The sequence below is a fragment of the Epinephelus lanceolatus genome, chromosome 14 (assembly GCF_041903045.1).
Source record: "Epinephelus lanceolatus isolate andai-2023 chromosome 14, ASM4190304v1, whole genome shotgun sequence".
Classification (NCBI taxonomy): Eukaryota; Metazoa; Chordata; class Actinopteri; order Perciformes; family Serranidae; genus Epinephelus; species Epinephelus lanceolatus.
The window spans coordinates 31945675-31965587 of NC_135747.1; the positions used below are offsets into that span (position 1 = coordinate 31945675).

Genomic DNA, 19913 nt, shown 5'->3' on the forward strand with positions numbered 1-19913 from the left:
AAATCTGGGAAAAGCACTGTTTTACTACCCTCTCCGGTTAAAAGTTAATGGTCTGTTTCACTTCTTTACACCCATCTTGTGGTATGTGGTTATATGTGGTCAGTAGTGTGCTGTGTTGGACCTGTAATCACACCCAATAGTGATGTCATGGTGCACTGAAATACCCTGCAGTAAACACCTACACTACTTCAGGAAGGTGAGAAGTTAAACCACTGGAAGTTAGCAAAAACAAGATTTAGTTGCTATTTAAGATAATGCAATCAACAATACAACAGTCGTATACACAGCTGTGAAACTTATAGGCTGGCCAAATCTGTAACATTTTTCTACAATCGCTTCTAAACACCCAGAAAGATTTTTTTGTCTATTAACTTTGTCTGACAATTGTAATTTTTGCTCTTGTCTTGTCTCATTATCTTAGATCATTAGCTTGTTACTGAACACAAAATTCCAGAAAAAGTTTAGCTTCAAATGTGATTTCTTGCCATTCTTTTAACTCGACTGATAGCCCGGACCAACAGAGCCGCTAGCCTTTGGTTTGACTGTTTCTGCAGAACATGCACACATGCTCACTCTACACACAGAGTGGTTAGGCTCCCTGACTGAGATTGGACGTGACAAAGCAGTTTGACATTTCCAGCAACCAGACGCTCTCCCCCATGGGTGTTTTGGCTGAACGGAGTTGTGTGTGTGTGTGATAGCGTGTGTATGTGTGTGTGAGGGAGGGAGCGGGAGAGATAGAGGCAAACTGACAGAGAACAGAAAGTACATGCTTGCGCGTATGAAACGGTTGATTTTCTCAAGGTCTTGACTTTGCCCATACTCTCTGTCAGCTTTTGGGAATCACACTGCTAAGAAAAGCTGGAGAGCGAGCTGGAGAGCAGTGTGCATTTGTAACCTCTGTTATGGGGAGATACAGTCAGCCCATCCAGCCCTGCCACAAAATCACCTTTTAATCTTTCCCTCACATCCCCCTCCTTTTTTCCACTCCAAATTGGCTGAAGATGTTGGTGCACTCCACCAGATAACACCCTCCATGTCGTTCCCAAGGCAAAATGGCCTAGTTCGCCCAATGCAGCTGATGGCACTGGCACTCCATATACGGCCTCAAGATGTCAGAATCAATTTAACAGCATCAATTGTGGGACAAGATGGCTCTCCCCTGCTGTTTGATGTTTCTTAGCTTGTGTGTCTCTGAAATCCTTTCACACGTGTTTGATGGATGCTATTTATTTGTGATGCCTCTGGCTGGGTCTTTGAAACACCAGGTGCTCACCGTGCACGGTCACAAGCACGCACGCACACATGCACAGACATGGTGAAGTCGAGTTTTGAAAGCAGAAGCCACACATTAAGTTGAAGTTTTGGCATTTAGCAAGGAAACACATCATTCTGTCTGATAGCAAAGCAAAGCTTAATTCATGACAGAGTGCATTCTGCAAAAATACAGCATGTACTCAGCTTATTTGCTTGACTGCAACAGAGTGTACATGATAGAAATTATGTATGCAAATAGTGTTGTAGATAAAAAGACATCATTTCAAGTGGCATGTAAATTGGTATTTGGGGAAACAGTGCACGCTGGGTGTGCTTTCCCGCAGTAAAAAATGAAAAACAACATTAAAAATGAGAAGAAATAAACACCACACATTTCTTTTTTCATCAAGCCTTCTGGCTCCTTGTCTGGGTACTTGTGTTTTTATCACCCAATTTATGCCCAGTCAATTTAAACAGTGCAGCAAAGCCTCGCTGTCTAAAGGCTGCCTGGTCAGTGTGACATAAACTGCAATCTCACACAAAAGGTGAGACAACATTTCAGCTGCGCTCATAAGAGGTGTGCCAACATGATCCGCTGTCAATACGCATAGCAATCACCTGGAGGAGGTGGGGTACATATGCATGATACCTGGAGCCTGTCCAGTGGCTGCAACTGTAACCCAACTGCGACAGAGAGGCAGACTGACAGACCAAGGACTGCTTCCTCGTGCTCCGTCTGTTCACTCAGACTGCCAAGGAGGACAAATGCTCTTTCCACTGGTACATGAGACGAGTGTAGCACATGTGCACATAGCTGGCAGGATATAACAGTGTTCACACAGGAATTGTCACCAACAGGCTGGGCCATGTTCTGGCACCGTCTCCTGCTACAGTTTTCTCTCTCCTGTTTACTGAGATTAAGAAGAAACTGAGTGGGATTACAGGCTGCTTCACTTGACTTATCTCTTCAGTCTCTTCACTGACATTTGTTGACAATGAATTAACAAGTGTTGATACTCAGAGTTCTGTCAAGGCTCTTTTCTTTTCTTCAGTGTGGTATACAACCGAACAAATGAAAATATGTTGACAGGTATTGAAATTTATAAGTCTGATGTCAAACCCATGAACAGCACAGATAAGTAAGTATTTCACTTCACTGCTGAAAAGATGGTCTCAAAGCGCTGTGGCATTTGCTTTAGCTCAAGAAGTAGAAAACCTGCACATACCAAAATGCACTGCGCCGCATCAGACCAATAAACACTTCCACTGGTGGCTGACATAATGCAACTTAAGGCGAGTTCACATTATACGACTGGCCACCTAGTCTTGAGTCGCGGAGACTATCGCAATCTTTTGAGTGTTGAGTTGACTGAGTCTCGCCAACTGTGTTACGACCTGTGTGTGCACACCACAAGATTTCTCCACTGAGCCCCTGCCGACAGAGCCCCAGATGACGCGGTGACATATTATGTACGTATTATGAAGTTCCCCTGCGCTAATATTTTCAGCGTGGATATTGTCAACGTGGATGTCCGACAGCTTGTAAGTCTGCAGGTCGTTTGCGCCCTGCTCTGCTGTGGACGCTGCTATTGTTGTTGTTGCTTGCCGGCTTGTCCTCCTCACATTTCTTCCGTCCTCCTGCGTGCTGACGTGGGACGTATCCCGCCTCTCATTGGCTGATGCTCTTTGTCAGTCATGTCAGACTTCTCCAGTTTTCTAGCATGCCAGATATTCTGTCCCAATCACAGACAAGGGGGCGACTTGCTCGTGGGCATGTTCACACATGAGGACTCGTCGTGGCAGACTATCTGCCGACTCACTTCCGACCCAAGGTGGCTCTCAAGATCCTCTGCGACGTCAAAATCGCGGTGAAAATCGTGTAATGTGAACTAGGCTTTAGCTGTTTTTACACAGGAAACAATATGGTGGATGGCAGATAAAAAAGCACTCTTGTATTACAGTTAAACAGTAAGCTAAAATATGCTTTTGAAAACATATAAGGCCAAGAATAGGCAACAACATAACAGAATCTTGCTTCATATTTGATCAACACTGCTTACCGCTTTTACCATTTGATCTCAGTTTTTTTCAGCCATTTTAACAGCAGGAGGAAACACTATGTTGCCCACTTCCTGTTCACAAATTCTTGTATTAGGCCGAATCTAAATGTCTGGACTTCGCCGCACTTGCAGACTCGCTGACCTTGTGTGTACCCAGGAAGTCTGGGAGTGCTTAGGGCTGTCCAAAACCACAATTCATCCAGTCCACAAGGGGCCTCAAGCGGATGGTAATGCCAAATATTCAGGCTAGAAAGGTGGCCAAAAAACAGCAAAAGAAGATCTTCTGTAACTATTAGGCTTTCCTTTTTTATTTAGTCATAGCTTGGTCCTTATTCACAACCATCTCTGTATTTGAATGTCTGCAGTCTGTACGTTATACAGGAATGTATCTTGTTCACTCGCAAAACAAGCCTATACATGAGACTTACATCTTATCATCTGCAGGGACAGGTGAGCAGACAGAATATGACAGCAATTACAATGATAATAACTGCCATTCGCAAGTTTCCATGGCTACGAGTAAACTAGTCTCAAGGGCTGTCCATCAGTGGCTTGCAATCTCTGCCCTCGCAGACTTTACGTGATGATGGTGAACTCGTCACAGGACGTATGACTGAAGTCTGCGAGGGTTCAGACTGCAAGTCAAGAGGGTCAACATTTGGATTCAGCCTTACAGCTTAACAATGCATGCTCCCTTGGTTCATATTTGATCAGCACTGCCTAGTTTTACAGTTTGATCTGAATTTGGTCTGAGTTTCAGCCCTAGAGCAAGCAAAAAATGAGCAGGGAGATCTGGACGCTGGTAAGATAGAGGGAAGTTTACCATAGTTCATTTACACATACTACCCACGTTGTTATGATACAAAGCTGGTTGAAAATGGACAAAGTATCTCTTTAACTTGTGGCTAAGTGTGTTATCTGCACAGATATTTTAATCTAAAACTTTGGGCTAAAGGAGTGGGTGTGTAAAATCCTGCTGGGTTGGGGATCTAGCGAAGTGGGAGCCCCTTGGCTTATTACGGTCCTGACAAGAGCAGGCTGACTCATATCTCTGGCTGGAAAACAGGTCTTAATAAAACATGATGGTCTGCATGTCTGCGCCCTCCAACTCTTAATAATATCTGCTGTGCTTTGCCACCTACGTCCATTTCCTGTGTCCATTTCTTGTCTGGCTATTCCTTATAGAGTTTTGCTTTATTTCATTTCAGCATATATCACTATTTGTGCATCCATCTGATAGCAGTCTAGACCAAACAAACACTCTGATTCAGTCTATCCAAAAGAGGTGATCTCACAGCACTGGTAAAATCTCGTTCACTTTCCTCATGCAGGTCTTTGTTTTTCACTTTTGCCACCTATAGCAATATTCTCACTGTGATTACTCTCTGAAGCACCTTTATTTTTCCCTTTCCTATGTGCCCTCCTTCTTCTCACACACAGACAAACTGACCTTGACCTTGACACGTTGTGTGTATGAGTGTGTGAGCTTGAAATGATACAAGCGGTGTCACTGGGAAGATCCAGAGGGCAAAGATCGGTGGCAGGGGGAAAACGAGGGCTCCAGAGAATCAATAACCTCTGGCTTAAGGAAGGAGAGGTCAAAAAGGTTTTCCTTTCATTGGACCTCAGTACCCCCCAGTGAGCTTCTGGGCTATCCATTACTCTGTATTTAGCTCTGTGGACAGGGGGCTGAGACAAGAAGCGGGAGTACTAGCATCAGCTACTCATCACCAACGAGGCAATGCTGAATTAATCACATGATCCTCCTGGATTACTCCAAATAGTTCACATTTATCAAACTTGTATACCCTTCCTTAGGGGTCATTTTAAAGCTGTTTTCATCACTCTCATACAGAAATTCCTTTGTTTCTTGATATTTATATAGATTTACTCTATGTTGCATTTTAAGGACTCTTTATAATCCACCTGGGTAAACCTGTATAGAGTGTCACCCTTTATTTTTTTGCTTATAGCAGCCAAAGCTCCAGTTTGCAGTGTAATTATGGTATTGTGGAGCACCAGAGGCTAATTAGCAGACCAGGTCTGTAGGGAAAGAAGCATGATGCTTCATTAACCTCCGCTGGTCTGTACGGCTACCACAAGAGCAAAACTGAGAGACTCAGGAAAGCAATAAGGAACTAAACTAAGTTCACCTGTTTAACTCCAGCTGGTACATGCAGCAGGTCACTATTATAAAGGCATATGGCACATCCATACGTTCAGACCTTAATTTCAAACTCTAACTCTAAAGTATCTGAACATAAAATTGTGCTGGGGAATATGTGTGAAAATATACATCTAGAATTTTACATTTGATGTAATATTTCAGGAAGTAAAATTGAATCTTTGTTTTAACGCGGTAGTTTAACATTTTTGGGAAGTTAGTGTGTTCGCTTTCTTCATTTCTATTTGTCTATTAAACATGAAACTAGAGCCAGGAAATGGTTAGCTTATCTTAGCTTAGCAAAGAGGCTGGAAACAGAAGAAAACAGCTTGCCTGACTTTGTCCAAAGGTAACAAAATCCACCTACCAGCACCTCTGATGCTGTCTAATTACCACGTTACATCTCATTTGTTTAATCTGTAGAAGAACTGAAGTGTAAAAATGATACGTTGCAGTTTATACCAAGATCAAAACTTGGTATAAATTGACTGCAACGTATCATTTTTACGCTGATGTGTGAGTGTATAAAGTGTTTTAATTAATGAGCTTTATTGCTTTTTTATTGGTTTCCTCTTGTTGACACAGCTAACAGGGTTTTCCCTGGGTTTTTTCGAGACCAAGGGGGCAAAGGCCTGTGGCGGGGGGCATCATGACAGCTGTACTTTTAGATACGGTTCCCCCCTCTATTAAATATGAAAGGAGGCCCCCACATGCTTGAGCCTTGCACTGCTGACTTGTATAATCAGGACAGACATGTGATTTTCAGCCTTCTATGATTATAGTTACCCTCAGTGTTGTCGGCACATCCTGACAGCTGAGAATATTACTGTCAGGTATTGTCCCCCCTCTATTAAATATGAAAGGAGGCTGAAAATCACAGGACATGTCTGTTCTGATGATACAAGTCAGCTGTCTTGAAATGTGTTTCTCTCTTCTGTAATACATTCTACATGTCGGAGGTGACGTCTTTCCACATACGAGCTTCCTTCGTCTTTCAAACGAGGCAGAGTTCCGTGGGAAACAGTAGGAGAGACACAGCCCGAGGAGGAACTGCGATCTGACACAACACTGGAGGGAGAAGCAGGTCCATTTTTCGTCGCCGGACCAAAAAAACAAGCGCGTCATACCGAATACGCGCCGCTACAGCGCTGCTTTGGGTTGTGAGCACGCATGACGTGCATCTACACTGAAAGTAATGGGTTGGAAGCTGCTCAAGGGCTGGGTTTATCATTACAGAATTCCAATAGAGCACAACATTGATTCCAAATGTAATGACTTTATTAGCTGGACTTAATTTCAGGTGTCACATCCTGGTAGTGCCTATGGCAATGATGCTATTGGCAGCAGTTATGAAGATACTGCTAGTAGCCATGCATGATAATATCGGCATGTCATCAGTATCAGCCAATATTGACTTGACGGATCAAAATTAGGACTATGCTGAAGATTATCACATTCATAAAACATTCATAAACATTAAAAAACAACTGTCAGAGTGGAACGCTCCCTGTTTTGAGGGCTATTTTGGTTTGTAGCCCCTCAGGAGGGGAAGCTGCCTTCTCCTCTCTGTCTCCAAAAGGAGCAGGTGGTTAATCAATTATGTGTTATCTCCAACTGCTGCAGCCCGTTGCACCCAGACAGACCAGACTGACACCCACACACATGCACAAATGGACAGACGTCAACAGGCAGATCGATGGGCTGACACTCAGAAGCACGGGGGTCTGACTGGATACGTACAGATGGTTTAAAAGACAGTCCGACAGGTACGAGTGAGGTTAGCAGCACACAAACAGGACGACACACACAGGCCGCCTGTCTGTAGATAGCGCCCACCTGCCAGCCCTGAAACATTTTAATCATTTGACGGCCAATTACTCTGGAGCCAGGCAGAGCAGAACAGAAACTCACACTTCACTTCCTCGGCACTCGCAGATGGCCCTGCAGGCTGGATCTGCAATGCCTGCCTTCACTCTACCTGTCTACTCAGCGAGCACTGCTCCCTTCTGATATGGGTGAAAAAGCAATGAAATAAGGTGTTTGGCAAGAAAGAGAGCAGGAATATCCATCATTTATTGAAAATGATACCAACGTGCTGTGACATGCCTTCCCACACCCTCTATATAAACATCAAAGGATAGAAATTGCTGAAAAAATAACAACAGAACCAATTCTGTGCTAAACCTACATATATACATAGAGACACGGGAGCACACAACTCTCCACAGCATTATCTTCTAATGCTCACACACAAACAGAGTCCCTGTGGTACACTGTTTCCATCCAGCTGTTTTAATGCGCGAATTGTAAAGCCACCTTATCCTCCACTGCCCATGGACCATGTCCTTTTGCTTGTATCCAAGCAATCCAACAATTTCTGGTACTGAGACAGAGCGCAATTAGTCACACTCTGAAAACCTCACCTACCAAAGGGGGAAACAATCAGCGCCACAATATGCAACCAAGGGCTGAAATGGTAAATGGACTGCACTTGTATAGCGCTTTTCTGTTCTTCCAAACACTCAAAGGGCTTCAACACTATATGTCACTCATTCACAAGGCTACAAGGTGCCACATGCTACTCAGCAACCATTCACACACACTCACACACCAATTGAACAGCCATCAGGAGCAATTTTGAGTTCAGTATCTTGCCCAAGGACACCTTGACATGCGAGCTAAAGGAGCCGGGGATCAAACCCCCAATCTTCCGATTAGTGGACAGTCTGCTCTACCCCTAAGTCGTAGCCACCCAAAATGCTTTTAGCTAGATAAAACAGTAGATTTCAGCATGTCAAGGGATCATTTTAGCACCTTACGTCTACCAGAAGAAAAAATTACAGACAAACTCAGTGTTGTCGGTGTGTCTCAGTGTTACTTCTCCTCACTTTGCTTATCTTGGAGAAATGATCCACTTAATGGCCACCAGTGAAATATACTGATATGTAATGACCTCTAGTTTATCTGTAGCCAAATTAGCAAAATGCTTGCTGCTCACAGCACTGAGTGTCAGGATCCCACAGGTTTCTCATTCCTCCTGCTGATGCCTCAGTCATAAGCCCAGTTCAGATCAAAGATTCACGATGAGATGCTTTAAAACAGGCAACTACTTGTAATGCGCCATTAAGCAATGTTCTAAAAACCTGCTGGTTCACACCAATGCAACTAGATGAGACGGTGTATCATCTCTATGCAACAACTCTATGTATCTCCGTTCCGATTTCCAACTTTTCAGGCTTATTTTGTGGCTGAATATAATTTGTACCTTCTTAAAATATGAATGAGGACTGTGACAGTGAGATACTGGCTACAGTTGTATTTGTAGTAGTAATGAAGCAGCGACAACTAGAAACAAAACCAGCATCAGATGGACTGTATTCTGCTGCTGGCGATTTGATCACCTGAGTTGCAGGTGACAACATCAGCCGACTTGAGTCGAGCCCAGACCAGCCAGTTCACACCGCTGCAACTCTTCTCTGCAAGGTTCTAAAATGGTTTCATCTCATCACGAATCTTTGGTCTGAGCTGTGCTTTATTGCTTAAAAATGCTCCATTTCTCATGTCAGCAACTTATTAAAACTTCATTCTAGGTTCTACCCTGTTAATAATGCATCCCACCACACCCATCATCCCACCTAGCAGACGTAAGTGACACGGAGGCACCTCGATGCAATGCAAAGTTTTCTTCATCATCGATATTGAGGTATTTGGTGATATTTGATTTTCTCCATATCACCCAGCTCTGGCTGACTGTCTGTATTTTTTCTTGAATCCAGCGCCAGTTTTAGAATACCACTTCCCAGCACTAATTTCTTGACCTCGATTTTCATAGATTTTTCCGATAACCCATGTAGGCTGTCCACTATTTAACTGTCTATCAGTATTATCCACCTTTGTGTCTTTGTCTTCATCCTCGTCCTGCACCCTGCGCAGCATGCATATTGATTACTTCTATCATGGCTGTTAGTTAAATAGCTTTGTTGCTTGACGAGAAAAATTGGTTACCATATTTCATCAATGTTTATCCACCAGGAATTTGCTATTAACTCGCCTTTGTTGTAGTTATATTAGTGTGACCAATCTTTGTCACACACACCTGGAGCACAGCAGGCGTATCCTCTCTGTAAAGAGACCTTTGTTGTTTGGTTTGAACAGCTGGGTTAGATCTTGCGGTCTCCTGACACCATCAGAAAACCAAAACATTCCCAGAATGGTTAAACGGCTTGACATGCTACAAAACGCTGTCAGCGTGTGACTGGCAACTGAAAACAATGGCTGATTTTTGAATTTAAGCGGGGCATGATGCATGTCAAAGTCAATCTCAGTACTATTCAACTTTTACACAACTTGATTGTTATTTTCTTTTATGCTTGACATTTTGAATGTTCTAGTAGGCAGAAATTTAAATAACAACGGTACTTTGAAGTGACATTTTTCACCATAATCTGGATTTTAGAGCCTAATCATCTGTAAACTTGAAAAGTAGTTGTTAATAAGTCACATCATCCTTGACGAAGACCAGCTCTTGCGGTCAAGTTGAATATAAGTGTGGATTCCAATTATTTTCAATGATGAGAAAATATTTAAACCATCATGGAAACTTTTTGTAGCACAATCTGGTACTTCACTGTCCATCTGTCCGTTCATTCTGTTGCAAATACTCACATTCTTACCATATTAATCAAATATATCACAATACACACTGCTCCTATTTGTAGCTCATGCGTTAAGATGCTCCTCCTGCTTACAGTGAACACTCACAACGAAGGTAAGCACATATTAACAAACCAGGTAATGTATGCAAGGTTTTCAGTCATGAAAACTTTTCTTTGGAATTCACTGTTAAACACATGAATGCAAGCTGATCACATTATCTGTGAAGAGGGGAACTTTCAACTTAGCACAGCAACGTTTAAGGCCTCAAGAGGGTGAGTACTGTACTCTACACCGGAATAAAATGCACTCTACAAGAACAGACTTTGTGTGGAATATCAATTTAAATTTACAAAAGAAACCCACTTGTAATGGATGAAAGAAGTTGGGTTTAATAAGGTGGGTTCAAGGCTGCACTTGTGAAGTGGCACTACATAGCAGATGAAAAGCAGAGTAAAAAATTGGAAATTGCGAGATCCCTCATATGATCAGGCATTGTGCTAATTCCTTTGGATGTCATATAAATCAATGCAGGCACTTTTTAAGGAGGATCTCAGTGGGCTACTGTAGTGGAGTATGAAGAACATTAGTAACGTATATTATGTAAGTTATGGTATCATCTATATAAATATTGTATCAGTAGAGAAAAAAAATAGATTTGTGGCTTGTGAAACCTTCCGCTACTAGCAGAACATTGCTATCAATGTCTTCACACAACTATGGTTTTCAGGATGAAGGTGCTTGACTGCAATGTCTGACAAATACAGGCTGTCTAGAGCCATGGTGAATGAATGTGGCTACTATAACTGCTTTCCTCTAACACTGACTACATCTACATGCACAAAATATTCACTTTTTTTGCCCTTATTCTGAAAAAGGCAACATTCCTGCTAAGCTGCTGACATGGCTAATGAAAATTAATATTCCACTAATATTTCGGTTTACATGCAGCCGTGCATACTGTGATTAACAAGCCCTAACATGTCGTTTATCCCATCAAAATGAAGAAAAATGGAATGGATGTTGCTTGTGCCAGGATTTGTCTACAGTTTTCCAGACTTGTTTGACCATGGAAACACAGCCTTCTTCTTTTATTCCTTTAATGATCTTCTTGTAAAGGTCAGCGTTACGAAATTTACACCTCCAAAATCCTGTTGATCTCCAAGTCTTTCATAATTTTTAAAGGTAGGTCTGTTTCTTCTTCTGACCAGAAATGTGGGCTTGTCTTTTGGACATGCATCTCTACACTTTACGGCTTATAAACTGTGGGCTATTCAGTATGTATAAAACATAACCATGACAATGCATAGAGCTGACCATAAACAGGCAAGATGTCGTGTATCGTAAAACTGTGGCAAAAACCCCAGCAGGATGCGCCTTATACACATCCAACGAGTGCTATAAAAACCTGAGTAATATCAGCATTTCCCACGTCTTTAGGGAAAATGCTACATTCAGATAAAGGCCTAATTTGGAGTATCCTGATGGAATATGTGTACATGACCCACATCAAATTTAGAATATAGTCATAGAATAATAGTAAAATGTTAGAGTGCATGTAAACGTATCCACTGAGAAATCCTTTAAACTCTGCCTCATTCGTTATTCTGTTTTTTCATTTACCTCTCTCCCACTCTGTAACCTTGTATCACTGGCAATGTATTGCCATAAAGGTCTTGTGTAACACCGGTCCTACTATTAAATATACTCCCCTGATATTAATATGAGGAACGGATGATAATATAATTATCCCCTTCTATATTTCTCTCTTTCTATGGTGCTTTTTATGTGTCAGGCTCGCTTTGACAGGAGACATCGATCACAATTTCTGGGCCATTGCCCAGAGCTGAAACGCTCCATGTGATGGAGGTGTGAGTTGTTCTGCACTCTGACCCACTAAAACACTGTGCAACTCGCTCTGTCTCACAGGACGTCAGTCCCACAAAGTCTGCATCCTAAGGTGGTGTTCAGACTTAAAATAGCACTGTGTTAAAATAATGCAAGAGCATGCATTGGCGTGGGTGTATTGCTACAGGTAGTAGTGAAAAGTACCCATAAAGGTAAAGGTAGAATACAGGAAATACTAGTTGATTAGATAGAGACTAAAGAACCAGCTATCAGGCAAAAGATTCTACTACACCTGGGCAAGACTGAGTCTATGGTTCAAAGCCTAGGTTAAGAAGAAGAAGAAGAAAAGGAAGATATACACATATGCCCAAACAGGACCTATACATGCATTAAATGGACAGACGTCAGATCAAGGGGGCTGCCTTGGACAGGCACCCTGAGCAGTCTTCTTTGGCCTCCCTCTCTTCCTCTTGCCGCCCTCAGGCACCCAGTCCATTGCCAAACTCGCTGGTCTCTCTCTTGGCAGTCGGAGTACGTGCCCAGCCATTCTTCTTCTCCTGTCAGAGAACATGTCAGACAGTAGCGCCACCCCTGCCCTTCTCATCACCTCATCGTTGGTGATGTGGTCTCGCCATGAGATCCTCAAGATGGTTCTGGGGCATCGTCGGTGGAAGACATCCAACATGTTGGTAATGCTGGCAGTCCTCATCCACGTCTCGCAGGTGTAGGTCGCTGTTGGAATGACCACTCACATATGCAGGCATAGCTTGATGGCCGTAGTGATGGCTTTGGACGATCATATGTTGCGGAGCCGTTGGAACTGTTTAGGGACTTGACCAGAAACCCCCCCGGTTCCCAAGCCAAGTCCCTATGGACTGAGCTACTGCTGCCCAAAGCTTATTGCATTGGCCGGTAAAATGCAATAAGCTTCAGGCAATAGTAGCTTAAACAAGGGATGCGGATTAGAAATTAAGACAGAAGGGGAATCTATACATTAAAGCCTTTGTTAGCTACCTTGGTTGCGTTGTTGATTTTAACTTAGGGGGAGCTTCCAAAGCCATGAAGATTTTGGGTAAGGTAAAGTAAATACCAGAACTAGATGGCTAGATTACTGGATAGGGAATCCCTAAAGCTTGTCCTCTTGCTTATTCCATTGTCACTTGGACTATGGTGTTAGTTCACTGTATTAAAGCTTTAATAAAGCCTTGAAACAGAAACTTCAAGTGGCACAAAACAATTTGGTGAGAGTAGTGTTTGAGCTGGATAATAGCAGTCATGTGGGCAGGTCTCAGTTATTTCAGTTCTAATGGCTCTCAGTTGAGGATAGAGCACGTCATGCCTGAGTTAATATAGTCCATAGGATTTTAAATTGCAGACCCTTATTTACCTTGACAATTACTTTTATTATTTAGAAGAAGTTCGTCACAACACCAGAGCGACAGTGGCTAACCTAAATTTTTACAAATTCAAAACCATGATGGGTAAAATTTCTGTTATCTATGCTGGTGCTACAGAGTGGAACAAACTGCCTCTTGCAATGAAGGAGGTGCAGAACCCACAAGCCTTTATGAAAATGTTCAAACAGAGACTGCTTGATAGCATCTCAAATAAGGTCATGATCATTTTGCATATTGAAATCAAGTTTCTTAAGAATGTACCTATGTGTATTGTTACGTTTGTTTTATTGGTATATTTAGTTGTGGGTGGGTTGTTGTGTGCCGTGTGTTTGGACTTTGGACATTGAACAGCTGTCTCCATCTTGTTGTGAAGTGAAAGAACTGATGGAACGTCCTTGACCATGATGAAAATAACTTGTGGACTTTGTTGTGTTATCCCTGACACTGTCTTATATGTCTGTACTTTCTTACTACTACATTCAAAATTTGTCATATCAACTAAACCAATGGTTCCCAACTGGTGGGTTGCAGTCCAAAATTGGGTCGTGTGTCTATTCTGAATGGGCCGCAAGTGACTCGCCAATGTGTCAAGTTTGTAAAAAACACTTCATCTTAAAGTACAGTGAATTTCTGGCACAGAGCTTTAATTTTGAAGTGCCGTTTCCTGCTGTAGAGTGAGTGAGGAACAAACAGCTACTTAACAGAGACAGCAAACTAGCTCAACGAAATGGCCAAATGCAAGTATGACGCTGACTTTATTCAACTATGTGGATGTCGAACTACTGACTACGGAGAAATCTGGACCCCCTGGCTGGGCCAGTTGGGAACCACTGCACTAAACTAAACTAAAAAACTATAGTTTGAATCATACTCCATGTGTTCAAATGCACCAAAACACAGCATAGTGTTTATTTTTGCACTTATTATTCTTGAAAGTTGTCATGGCAGCAATCTTTGTTGTACACGATATTGCAAGGTAAACAGCAGAATTATATAATTCACATTACAGAGTAATCCACCAGGAATCTGCTCTTAAACTGTGATGTAACATATACCATGATGTTGTTGTGTTGATGCAAAAGTTAAGCCAGGTTAGGGCTGGGCGATAAATCGATTTTATCGATTAATTCGAATTTGTAGATTAGGCTGATTTGTTTTAATGAAAATCGAGTTTCTATTTAAAATCCGCCACCGCCGCTCCACGCTGGGCTCCCGTAGTTCAGAGTGGGCTCACCCCTCCCCCCGCGCGCTTGATACACAAACAACATGGCAGCGAATGGGGAAGAACTCGTTCTCAAGAAAGGGAACGAGTTCTTCAGCGCTTTTGTGTGCACACCTGTGTCTGTGTTTGTGCGTGTGTGTGTGCGCATCAGGGCCGAACTCCGCCGTGTGCGACACAGCGAGCAGAGGAGGATTTAGATGCGCACCGTGTAGGGACATAAATGACATGCCGTTGTGTAAATAAGATAAATAAGTGTTACCATTGCCAAGCTGGCAGACCCCCAAACCGTAGTAAAGGGACCTCCAAAGACCATTAGATCCTTTAGCTTGTGTTAGCTCGTTGTGGCAACAACACATAAACAATGGGACTTCGTCTGCATTAAAGAACGGCACTTTATTTTCAGCACTGCAGGGATGATGCACAGCCTCTCTCATCAGTGTCTGACTTTTACATAGAGGGAACTAACTCAAAAACAGAATGCAGAACTGCATAGGCTTCTTCACTGTGGCTGCTCGATGTAAATAACATATCACTTGCCTCACTTTCTTCCTGGGGCGCATCCGTCTGACATCACACACCACACCCGGCGCACTAACGTCTTATACCTCCTACATCAACTACACACACACACAGCTCCACACACACACACAAGCCACACACATCAGGCTCAGCCTGTAACATAAGGCTATTTAGTTTGTTTAATAAAAGGACAAGGTATAGACCTGTTCTATAGGAAAGGTAACCTTAAATGACTTCTGTTGTGATCCAATATGATGGTAGGGGAAACACTGCCGTATGATAAGAAAGGGGTCCGGTGGAAAGCGATCACAGATGCAGTCGCCATGTATATTGCAAGAGATATGGTGCCCATATATAGGCTACCGTGGAAAAGCTGGGGTTTATTCACATGCTGAAAGTTTTGGACCCCAGGTATGTGCTACCAGGCCACAAATATTTTTTTTTAACTAGGAGGGGAAAAAATCGATTTAAATCGTGAATTGGATTTTTTGTGAAAAAATCTGAGATTTTTTTTTAGGCCATATCACCCAGCCCTAAACCAGGTTAAACTTTTTTTGCCTTTAAGCCCTTCGTTGTGCTGTGGGAGCCCTCTGTGTTGGGACCCCCACTTTTCCAAGACAGAAGTTTCACTGAAATTGAAGGTTTTTTTGTTGACAGTGCTGTTGGTCCAAACATGGCCTCCCTGTGTCAGTTAACCCTTCGTGGTCTTGTTGTTGGCACAGGATGACAGTACTAGCTATTTCAGTTTGAGTGAATGAGGCAGATGAAGCAGCCTTTGGGTGTTCCTTGTAATGGAGCACAGGGCTCAGAGGGAAGTCAGCCGTGTTTATCCCTCTGGTTATCTAAATCTTTCCTCCAACTGATGATGAGGCTCTGGGGGACGTGTTGCTTTAATGGGAATACTGCATATTTCACATTCTTTCTTTTCTCGTTCTTCCCTTCTTCTCTACCCCACATTTCTCTATTTTCATTTCTATTTGTGTGTGTGTGCGCTTCCTTCAAGCTTAGCTCAGAATAGTATTTTCACCATGAGGGTTTGTTGACAGCTATCCTCCCTCTCATAGCCGTAGACGCTATTGGCAGTATCGCACAGCAAGGGCCCAGCCTTTAACACCGTACTGCTATCAACAGTGGGCCAGCTGCAGGCGACGCCCGCTGCTTTCAGCTTATCTTTAAAGCCCAAACCATTTGGATCACACCGACCATGAGGCAACAGTGGCGTCCATCATGTAGACGTCATTTAAAACTCATCTATCACCGGAACAACATCATTAGTGAAGCTCTACACATCAAACATGAGCCTCCCCTCATTTAAAATCCCATCATTTAGTCATTTGACACGGTCATTGAAGACACAGACAAATGCGAAAACAATGAGGTGATACTGCGTGTGTCTGTGGCACTTGTTAAATGGATGAGGTTTACTGATTCTCTATTAATACAAAGCGTTTCTACATCAAGAGAGACATTTAAATAACAACAGAAGGTGTCGCGCACACAGCTCAGCTTCTCTAGTTCAGGTAAGTTTAAAATGCTGTATGTTAAGGTGTCACCTTTCACATGAAATGAATTATGCATGTTTATGTGTGCGAGAGAAACACTTTACACCAGCAGCTTCAGCAGCATATTAATTATGTGGTGTGTTTACCTGGAGGCAGGCAGGCGCTCGGCCATGTGGTTTGTTGACGTCCACTGCTACAAGCTGCCACCCCCCAGCAGCGTCTTCATGGAACATCTGTGGCACAAGGACAGCACATGAGAGGAAGAACACACACCAAAAAAAACCTGCTGGACACTGAAGCACTGGACAAAACTCAAGCACACACATCTACCCTTTGGCTACATCTTCATAAAACATCTGTGGCCACAAAAAGAAGCTGAAGGCATCACACACACAGATTCATACCCCCACCAAAACAGTGTGATAGCTGCTAAATACAGTATGCAGGCCTAAGGAGCTAACAGCAGAAACAAACAAACCAGTATCACAGCAGAGACTTTCAAACTCACAAGACAGCTGGCTCCCTCATAAATATCAATAATTCCTCTGAAACATGAAGGCAACAACTTCCTAATAAACACTATAATCACAACTGCTTCCAAAATGCCATGTCATTCACCTTATGTACTCAACCAAGAGTTAACTCGGCAGAAGAGTGACTTAAAGTGTTGGTTTCAGTTAGTTGTCGAATGCTGCCGTAACCCCACAAAGACTTAGATGTCATTGTTTCTGACAGGCCAAATTTTCCCTTAACCATGCCTTAACTGCAGCTGTGTTGCCATAACCACAATATTTCATTCATCCTCTCAACTATAAAACCATACAGTAATTGCCGTGTACTAATATTGTAACGACAGTTATTATATAGAAAAAGAAAAAAACAGTCCACAGCACAGTGGTGCAATAAGCTGAATGTCAATGCCTGCATAGTAACATGTTTAAAATGACAATGCTGACATGTTTTGCAGATACAGCCAAACGTTTGCAATCTTCAGCATCTTAGCTTGGCATGGTAGCATGCTAATGGGCACAAAACACAAAGTACAGCTGAGGCTGATGGGAATGTCATTAGTTTTGCAGGTATTAAGTCAAAACTAAAGCATTAGATGAATTCAAATTTGGACCTGACAGATGCCCTGTTTCCACCGGGCAGTACAGTGCAGTTCAGTTCAGATCGGTACGCTTTTTTTCCGTTTCCATTGTGAAAAGCTGTGGATGGTACCAATGGAACCGTTCTGTACCATCCCAATCTCATTTGGGGTACCTAGCACACAGATCTGGTACTAAAAGGTGGAGCTGTGAACACTGCAGTCTGTTGATTGGTCAGTAGAGGATGGTCACTCTGCTCAGGGCTGAGTTGTGGCTGGTTTTGAGGCTCATGTAACCACTGTTCATACTGTGGAGAGTTTTATTAATGAACCTTAACTATATAATGAAAGGATGTTTTGCTGCCTCTCACAGCAGCTGGAGTCTGAGAAAAAATAACTAGACTTGACTTTGCATGAGTTGACATTGTAAAACCATCAGCACACCTTAAATTTTGGCAATTACTTTAGTTTTTATATGACATACACTTTTAGCAGTGAGTGGATCTTCAAGCATTTATATATAATAATTTTGACTGGGACTGCATGTATCCCAATCCTCACTCACAGAAAAAAAAAAACGTCGCAGAACATCGTTCCTGTGGGCTCCAGCAACACTAAACCTGAGCTTGCCTAAGAAGGACTAAATGCACAAAGCTGCTATTTTCAAATATCCCATGGAGAGAGACTCTCACTGCAGCCTGTTTTATTTTGTTCTGAAAATCAGCATGCAGCCTCGTTCTGTGGACAATCACCAAGGTACAGACTGGTGAAGGAGGAAATACAGTGAGTGCTAGACGGAGCAGTGAGTGACAACAACACCGCCAACATTTAAGGGTACTGTTTGCAGTAATCTCTCAAGACAGATTCTGCAATTTACATTGTAGAATCTGTCGGCAGCCCTGTGTGAAAGACGACTAAGAAGGGGGAAGGGCGGGGCTTTGAGTCTGAACGATGCTGCGCTTTAACCAATCACAATGGAGGGGGCGCGGCCGAGACGTGCAGGTGTCCCCAGGAAATGTGTACCTACAGAAACAGCAAGCTCCGCGTCCATAGCGACAACTCCACCCAAAACGCCGTCTCGTCAACGTGGAAAAAAAAATATTTTTTCCAGCGGATGTCTGAGTTACAACATCATTTAGCTAACTGGAGTAGTTTCATGTCGTAATCCGACAACAGGAGGCTTTAAACAGATGACGTCCTGATGTTGGCTTTGCTAACTGTCACTGTTAGCAGCAGCCACTGATGCTTTCTAGACATCGTGATTTCCCATAACTGAATAAATACCACACATAGCAACACAAAACTGCTTTGCTAGCTCAATCATGTTGTAACTAAGATATCCGCTGGAAAAAATATTTTATTCACGGACCGTTTATTGAGTTATTACCTTATTTTTATACAGTCTATGGTTATTACAGACACCGCTAACGGCTAACGTTAACAGCTAACGGTTAGCCCAGCGAATCTACGATAACCATGTTAACGTGCACACGGAAATAGTAACGTTTGTTCAGTCATTGTGTTTATAAACTTAACAAACATCAGATTAGTCTACACGGTGATATATAGCTAAACTCTGCTGGTTTTCTACCCGAAGTATTTGTAAACAACACGGTGATTCCCTGGGGGCACCGCCGGAAGTCAAGGGCGTGAGGCCCCTGCGCTTCCGTTAGTCGAAAAACTCCGGGCTGTGCCTCCAGAGGTAAAGGAAGAAAAAAATTTTTTTTTTTTTTTACCGATGGATTTCCAGATTGTGTTTGCAGTGGAAATGCTAGGGTCTAGGAACCATGTCTGAAGGGTTACTTTTGGTTCCAAAGGTACCATACCGAAAGTGTTTGGTGGAAACGGGGCTAAATATCATGGTAATCCATCCAACAGCTGTTTAGACATTTCACTGAAAACAAAGACAGCCTTATAGGGGCACTAGAGGTAAAGTCAATGGATCACCCAAGTGATAACAATTCATGTTCTGGGAACCACAAATGTCTGTTCAAAGTTGTGTGCCAATCCGTACAATATATGTTGAGATATTTAACAGGGTAAGTAAAAACTTCAACCTGCCTGTGGTGCTAGAAAAATAGTCAGCGGGTTACCAAAGTTAATACGATTCATCCCCTGAGGCCATGAATGTCTGTTAAAAACTGTATGCCAATCTGTGCAGTAATAATTGGTAATATTTTATAGAGTAAGCAAAAAATTTACTT

The 19913-nt window shown here is 42.6% G+C and overlaps 1 protein-coding gene across 5 annotated transcripts in view; it reads right to left on the reverse strand.

Annotated features, from left to right (window-relative positions):
- Nucleotides 1-19913, reverse strand: part of nalcn (sodium leak channel, non-selective) — a 115930-nt gene that overhangs the window by 65400 nt on the left and 30617 nt on the right. For all 5 annotated transcript variants that reach the window (XM_033617623.2, XM_078174638.1, XM_033617624.2 and 2 more), the window contains one exon: nt 16769-16855. In XM_033617623.2, coding sequence (XP_033473514.1) covers nt 16769-16855 — 87 coding nt within the window. The remainder of the gene's footprint in view (nt 1-16768; nt 16856-19913) is intronic.